General features: G+C 37.3%; 1 protein-coding gene across 1 annotated transcript; it reads right to left on the bottom strand.

Annotated features, from left to right (window-relative positions):
• Window positions 1-1,641: 1,641 nt before the first annotated feature.
• LOC113355166 (poly [ADP-ribose] polymerase 2-A-like) lies at window positions 1,642-6,865 on the bottom strand. The gene is made up of 18 exons (XM_026597954.1): window positions 6,629-6,865; window positions 6,220-6,550; window positions 5,901-6,022; window positions 5,690-5,771; window positions 5,291-5,529; window positions 5,050-5,173; window positions 4,844-4,899; window positions 4,653-4,729; window positions 4,478-4,524; window positions 4,201-4,250; window positions 4,039-4,101; window positions 3,811-3,891; window positions 3,521-3,631; window positions 3,353-3,428; window positions 3,003-3,145; window positions 2,549-2,622; window positions 2,288-2,393; window positions 1,642-2,171 (listed from the first exon to the last, which is right to left on the bottom strand). The coding sequence occupies exons 1-18, from the start codon at window positions 6,710-6,712 to the stop codon at window positions 2,076-2,078; spliced, it is 1,962 nt and encodes a 653-aa protein (XP_026453739.1). The 5' UTR covers window positions 6,713-6,865; the 3' UTR covers window positions 1,642-2,075.
• Between the last annotated feature and the right edge of the window lie 1,231 nt (window positions 6,866-8,096).

The raw sequence follows: 8,096 nt of genomic DNA, 5'->3' as shown, positions 1-8,096 counted from the left end.
GGCTTGAAATAAGTCATTATCACCGCATAGGAGAAATTCGTTAGCAATTCTTATATGTGTATTTTACGTTCTTGGTATGAGGTTAAAATCCGTATGAATTGATGATATCATCTCCGGCTTCTTAAAAAGCCTTTTACAGCGCTAAAATCCACGCTTGAATTAAATTTTGAGATCTCGCTGAAATTGAAATATTTGCTCGACCCGAAGTTCGAGGACATGCTAGCATGATAAAACTTGTCTGTATATACCAGAGTATTTAGTTTTGATATTCTTAAAACTTATTGTGCTACTAAATTAGCACTATTACTGTGTAATTCCCAAAAATGGGAAGTGATCGATCTATCTGATACGTACGTAGAAATAATACTTTATGGTCCAGATGTACCATGTACGAATATAATGCATGCATTATCTTGTTATGTTCTAACTTTTGTTTTGCAGGTTACACTTTTAGAGGCTGAAATTAATTCTACGGTATTTATGAGTTTACAAAAGGCCTTTCATTGTTATGCCTGAAGTTAAAGCGGAAAACTAAATTCGGTGTGCAATAGGTGGAGGATCTAAATGCGAGGTGTACATTGTTAGTGGTACACCCGGCGCAAGACCTGCAGTCAATCCTCCATAAACTGCAAATGGTAAAGCAGTTTTCTAAAGGTTATATAATATTTGCACCACCAACCGCTTTAAGATGTCATGCTTCAGGGGGAGTAAACTCGTAGAATCATTGGCTGGACTTAAACGCGTTGTACTCTTTTTCCATCGCCAAGATTTTGTCCCGATGGGTTTTCCTTGTCAAGGTTTTAACGAGGCAGCATATGCGTGTCCAGCACCATTATCTGGCGACGTCCGTGGTACTCTTTTCCTCTAGTCTGGTTTTGTCCCACGGGGTTTTTCAGAAGATGTTTTTAACGAGGCAACCTTTGCATTGACGTCAATATTATTATGAGTTTTTGGCGTTCAGGTTTTGTCCCAAGTGGTTTTCCTGACGCACGCATTTAGGTTTTGTCCCAAGTGGTTTTCCTGATGCAGTTTCAACAACGGGAGAAAATTCGCGAAGACCATCGTCACTTTAAAACTCCAAGAGTTGTATTCTTTTTCAGTTTTTATCCTAGTCGGATTTTTCTGACAAGGTTTTAACGAGACAACGGATTTGCTCGGGTTTTGTCCCATCGGATTTTACCGGCAAAACTTTAACAAGACAGTGTTTTTTGAATGGTGGTCCAAGGGGGAGTGTTACGTAATTTTGAATTAGAGGGTGACCCACCATTTTATCTTTGAGTTAGAGGGTGGCCCACCATTTTATCTTTAAGGATTACTCGAGTACATTCGATCACCTTCCCACCTCATTTGACAAGTCCAACGGATTAACATGTTTAAGTTACTTACTCTTTAAGGATTATCACTATTGATACACACGTATCCTATGACGTGTCTTTATGTAACATTCTTATTTCGGCTATATATATATAGCCCCTTTGGACCCTCTTGGTACCGAGAAATAGAGACTTGAGAAATGAAAACTGAGAACTCTCCCTTACTTATTTCACTTGTCTATATGTTATCTATTTAGTTTAGTAATTAATTAAGTTAAGTTGTTGTGAGCTAATATGAAATGTAAATGAGTCGAGCGACACCGTTTCATAACACTTTTAAAAATTTAAAACATTTTACTTCTTCTAAATAATGACAAATATGATGTAGTAACTCAGAATACATTCTAGGGAATAGAAAAAACTAAGAAAATTGATAGAAAAAAAGAGTAATAACTTTCCGTTCTAGGTAATTAGAAAACATCTTCCATCCATATCAAAGGCAGCCTTAAACTGATTCAGGACCAAATCAAAAACCTTCATAACATATGGACTCTTCACACACTCCACTGTCGCCACCCTTGAATACCCCATAGACGCACAAAAAACTGAACTATCAAAAATTAAAAAGCCTCCGAGATCCTACTAGTAATTCTTTACATCGTTATTTTGGGGGAATGAAAGAACAAACCTTACTAACTGTACCATCATGAGAAGTGAGAGGTTTCTTAATTACAGATGAGTTTTGGATAGACTCGGGTTTCTTTACCGTCTCCCGTAGTTAAAATTAACATGAATGAGATACCGCATTCGAATCTGATCCACATTGTAGACTATATACTCATTGTACAACAAGCTACCCTGCATTGCAGATTAAGGATTATTCAGTTTTGTTTCATGCACCTAAAAATACGATGTTTTTGTGTGATTTCTCTTGTACATATTAGTATAAAATCTTTAAATTGAGAGCATGGTACCTTCCGGTCCCGTTGCTCCTTTGGCTTCCCAAGTGGCACTACAACACCATCATCAAGTGCCTGAAACTCTGATGGATCTGGCGCTGTTGAACCAACCCCTTTTGTGCTGCAACAGATATTTCACATAAAAGTATTAGTAGTCACAATGACAGCTCGAACCTTAAAAGGCCAAGATCACTCTCTACGTTCAATTGTTTATTCCAAAGCACAATTTTAGACACATTTTTCACATATTGAAAGGGCATAGTTTAAGGAACGGACCTTAGCTTCCCGGGTGGCAACTTATCAGCGTTATAATCTGACTGTAGTAGCTCAGCCATCTCACCCAATGCAACCTATCGATAAGAAAGTTAGAAAATGCTTAAGTTCTCAAGCCTTTTGGCACAAAGTGCGAATACATCATAGCAACATGTCCCTGAGAGGAAACTTAGGTCGACAGCGCGTATTTATATAAATGAAAATGGGATATACTAATATACAATATCTTCAACCTAACCCTTCTAAGTTAGGCCAATGAAATGAGTTATAACCTTTAAGTTTAATTTTAAAGCATGGTAAATCAAACACTCCAGTTATGCAGTTATCAGCAATGTTCTGCAGCAACAATTGGTGGCCCTACAGACTGCAGTATGTCAGATGTTTTTTGGTTTTGGCTCCCACCACAGATCAAGTACTAGTAAGGTACAAGTAAGAAAACAACAAGTAAGAAAACAACCTCACATAAAAGAAGCACCCCCGCCGTAGACGACGAAGATGAGAAGCAATAATTTGCACTTTTTGAGAACATATCAGCAAAATAAACCCCTTTACCGAACATGTAACCTGTTGATGGGGCTTCTGGAGGAGCAATGCGTAATCCTGTTTCAAGACGGAAGAAAGAATGTGGAAGAGTATTTTAGTACACTTTCTAGGGGTTACCATTTGACCTCGATAAGAACCGTCAATGGTTAGTTAACTTGGTTTAGCTCAACTATTGCAACAAAAAGAATATTTCCTTCATTTATTTATTTTGAAACGAAAATAATATCCGTTGAAATCTGGAACAAGAAAAAGCTTAAGAATTACCTTGTGACAGAATTCCAGTCCAGTTAGTAAGTCGAGAACCATGCCACAAAAGCATTCTGTTTTTGGTGTTAGAGAACTGCACAGAGAGATATGATGTGCCAGCAGATGAGCTTCTACGAGCAATCACAAAAACATTTCAGAAGTTCTCTTGGAAAGAATGACACATACCTTTCTGAAACGCTCATCTTCACACTTCCTGGATACCCTAAATAACTGAACTATATCAACAGTATAACTTGAATGTGTTTTTGCATGAGTGTTCTTCATATACTTCTCTATCTACACCCAAAAATTCCAGGTTCCAATTAGAGAATAAATACTACCTGCAGAGCTTACACAAAGCTGAAATGGAACCATTTAAAAGCTAAATGAAAAGATAGAACCTATTGACGTTATTTTAATATTGTTTTTGACAAAACCTAACCATGTTATTCAATTTTAATCAGATAGAGTTTTACCACAGAGTATTCCTTTGAACCAGCATCAATCGCTTGCAATTCGCACTGGAGACGATTGTAATGAGAGTATAGTGGATCTTCCTGTTCAATGGATAAAAAGCACAAAAACAGATTATTGCATATGAATCGTTGGTGACTGAATGTCTATTCATTCTGATCCAAGGGGCTGCGTGTATATCGTAATTAACCAGTAAATCAGGAATGGGAAAACATCGACAAGAAAGATACCTGCATGTCATCATCATCCTTTAACAACTTAGTCGCAAGCTCAATTTCACCTAGGGCTTCAACCTTTAGGAACACAAAGGCGATTGTTACTTCAAAGTGGTAGTCAGGTAGTCAATTTGTAGAACTTAAGATGTTCAAAGCATATATAAAAAAAATCAATACCATTTCTATCTTGTTTTTCAGTTTCTGCGGTGTGTCAATAATGAACTCCCCTGCCATTATATATATTCAGTTATAAATAACTATGATGTTTACGGAATACAAAAACAATAAATGACCAACAGCAAGAGAGACCATGTCCAGTAAAAGTGTCGCGCAACATTATATAAAATGATTACAGGAATCTTGGAATATAAAAGTGTCAAAATCTGGTTTGAGAGATAGGAATAATAGGTTACAGGTGAAAGGAAAATGCAATTCTAGCCAAAAAGAAACTTACTCATGTTTTTAAAACCGAAGTCATGAGGGATAACAGTGTAGAAGGCTCTGCAAAGAGACAACCAGAGAATAATGAAAAGTAAAATAATAACAATTACTGAAACTATTGTTATAAAATTCAACGTTATTTCAAAAAATGCACATTACAGAACCTTGAAAGAAAGTCGAATGCTTACCCAGTCAATTGCTCAAGTGTATTCCTATTTGGGTTAGCAGTCATGGCCTCAGAAATGCTCTTCAAGACATCATATCCCTGCACGAGTTAAGATAGAGATATTTAAACAAGCAAAAGGCAGAGATGTGAGATCAGAATTCGATTTATGCAACTTCTTCTATGTATTGCTAAGTAATTAATCAAATGGCATACCTTCAAAATGGTTGATTTGCTTAGCTTACCAAGAGGCAACTTTTCAGCATTGTATCCTGGAAAGTTACAAAAGTTTGCTCAAATATGCACAGGAAAACAAAAGACTTAGCACAAACAAGGTGGACAAGCAGAACATAAGGTTTGTATCATAATATGACAGTATGATAGGGTTACGAGTTGGTTCTTTAGAGGTAAACGTTACAAACCTATTTCAATCATCTGTTGCTTCATCATGCTGACATTACAAATAAGAGAGATAAACTTAGCAATGCGAGATTCCAGTTTCGTCCCTCGTGGTTGAATTGATGAGTCCTTGGGCTTCTCTGGAACCTGAAAAAAGCAGAAGGGAGTACCCGAGATATTTGAACTTGGAAATCTAATGAATGATACTGGTTTAATTCAAGAGCAACAATGAAAGTATATACTAAATGGCATAAATAAACTCACAACTGATTCATTTTCTGGTTCTTTGTAATCCATTTCCAACCAAGTGTAGAGTTTCTCGTGACAAAAAAAATTCTTGCGATCAGACCACAGATTTTTTGTCTTGGCGTAAAATCTTTGTTCGAACTCATGAATAGCTTCATCTCTGGAGGTGAATCCCTGTAACTTGTTCTGGCCTTTAACTCCAACTCGACCCCATCTAGTGAAAACCATGAAACCTCCACCTCCACCAACATCTGATTCTGCATTAGTATATAACAGCAGAAATAAAGTTATAAAAAAAATTATAACACATACAGGAGACATGATTCTGCCCAGTACACAAAAAATAGACGTTTGAAAGATGGCAGCCAGAATAAGGAACTATACAGAATAAGGATGGAGTAGAATAAGGAACTATACCAAGAGCTTGAATCACGTAGAACTTGTTATTATTATCTGAGACATTTGTTTGGTTCAACATTGCATCATAGATTTCACCTCCCTGTATAAATTTGAAGCAAAACAATTTTGAAGCCATAAGTAAATAAGAACCAACAGTACAAATTTACCATAAGTAAAACGTATCAAACAATGACTTCCAACAATAAAGAACTATAACTGAATTACTTACATGCTCCAATACATGGTAGTTTGTCTTATATTGGTCAGGGAGATACTGATCCAAAACTGCAGCACCTTTCTTGGTGGCTTTAACCAACTTTTCCTCTTTCACCTCACTCACTTCTCCTTTATCTACAACCACCACCATATAAATGATTTAAATTAAGAAATCCCCAAATTCACATTGATTTTGAGTCAATTCAATGTATGACAAACACAACATTGTTGAATCAAATTGCAAACCATCTTTCTATACCTAAGCAAACACAGCCCTCAATTTCATCTCCACAAAGAAATCAACAAACATCGAATTAAAATTTAAGCAATACCTTGAGTAATCGAACCCGAATCCTTCTGTAAATCAGCACAAAGTCTCTCAAATAGTTCTTTCTTAGTCCCTTTAGCCAAAACCCCACGAATTGAAGCTTGTTCTCGCAACTCACGAACCCCCATTCCACGAAGCGTCTCAATATCAACAATAGCACCATCTTCTTCTTCTTCTTTGATCTTTCCATCAGTCGAAGCAGTAACAAGATCATCGCCATCATCTTGAGAATCCCTAGATCTTTTTCTACTATTTCTCTTATTACCAACTGAATCATCAGCTTTAGATGATTGTGTTTTCGATTCTTCAAGCAGTACTGCGGCTATCCTCTCAACCTTACAAAAACAAAAGAGAAAAAAATTCAAAAAAAATCCAAAAAATCCAAAAAAATCCATGAAAATCCTTTTGCATACCAGTTTAGGTTTAGTGCCGGAAGCATCTAAGCCTCGTTTGGTAAGTTCAGCTCTGAGTTCATCTACTTTGAGATTGCTCGCCATGGCTCACTCTTCTTCTCTTCTCTTCCCTTCTCTTCTGTGTGTCTGTGTTCTATGGAGAGAGAATGACGGAGAAGGGTTTTCAAGTTCTCAAAAAGCGTGTCGAGGAAGAGAGGGAAACGTTGTTTGTAGTGCTAGACACGATTTGACGGGGGAGGGTTGTTGACCCTTGACTCTCTTCGACCACTGATGTGTGATATTTATAGCTTGTTTGGAGTCTTTGGACGTGTACTCCAAGGTTACTTTTCGATTTTTAAAAGTCCGTTCGAGTATTGAATTTCAAAATGACTTCTTTGCTTTTGACTTCTCTTTTTGGTATCCAAATGCGCTACTAGGCTGAGTCTAGTGGAGAAGTAAAATAGGATGATATAGACATAAAACCGTGGGTAAAAATTTCGTCTCTTTTCTCCTTGCGCGAAGGCAGGAAACGTTGGAGCGAATTTAGACGGGGGCGAGAAAACAATCCCCGCCAGAAAAAATGAAAAGCGAGATTCTCTTTTTATAAAAAAACAAATATCTAATAGAATATATAGAAACTAGATTTCACGCCCACCTTTAGCATTATATATATATATAGCTCATCACTATTTTCCCTCTCACCACTGCTCAACTTACCATTTCCCTCCGCCACTAGACTCAGTCTTAGACTACGTTTGGCAGAAGAAGGATGGAAAATATGGATAGAATTTAAGTTCTCGAGAAGGGGGAATGTAGGTGTGGCCGGAAAGCAGAGGACATCGGAGCAAGTTTTATGGTGAAAGAATTTCATTTTCCAAGTTTCGACATATCAACACTCAGAATAGATCATGGAAGTTCAGGTCTAATGATGAAATCCAACATAACATCAATTCAAACGACGTCATCCAGACGACAATCAAACTTGTGCTCCTTGTTTTTTGTATCGAATACAAATCTAAACACTTCACCATTTTTAGGGATTAGCAACAGAGTATGGCCGTTGCTGACTGGGGTCGCAACGGCGGATTGACGTCTCAAAAGACGGTGTTGCATTTTTTCGCAACGGCGTAAGCTCTGTTGCGATTCTTGGTCAGCAACGAATATTCGCAACGTACTTGCTGTTGCGACCCTGTTTATTCGCAACCAAGGTCTGTCGTTGCTAAGCTGTTTCTAGTTACAGGAATACCCCTACCCGGAATTAAAATGTTATTGGTTCTGGTTCTAATTTACTGGTTCTGGTTCTAACTTAGTAACAGGTTATAGACGTTGCTAATATTTTGCAACATTAAAAAAAAGGTCAAGTCTTCATTGACCTGGTCAAAATCATTTCCCCCACGCAGTTACCCAGCTCCCCATATTCATCATTTCCACAGATTTACAAACTACAATGTCATTCATTCATTCAACATTCATTCAACAGACGTACAAA

This window comes from Papaver somniferum, chromosome 3, assembly GCF_003573695.1.
Source record: "Papaver somniferum cultivar HN1 chromosome 3, ASM357369v1, whole genome shotgun sequence".
Classification (NCBI taxonomy): Eukaryota; Viridiplantae; Streptophyta; class Magnoliopsida; order Ranunculales; family Papaveraceae; genus Papaver; species Papaver somniferum.
This window is presented reverse-complemented; position numbering and strand designations above follow the sequence as displayed.

What these genes read in the sequence shown, in the direction of transcription:
- LOC113355166 (XM_026597954.1), bottom strand. Translation starts at nt 6,712, where the DNA reads ATGGCGAGCAATCTCAAAGTAGATGAACTCAGAGCTGAACTTACCAAA. An exon ending in ACTACCATGTATTGGAGCAT is followed by an intron (nt 5,772 to 5,900) that starts GTAAGTAATTCA and finishes AAATTTATACAG; the next exon opens with GGAGGTGAAATCTATGATGC. An exon ending in TGAAAAACAAGATAGAAATG is followed by an intron (nt 4,102 to 4,200) that starts GTATTGATTTTT and finishes GTGTTCCTAAAG; the next exon opens with GTTGAAGCCCTAGGTGAAAT.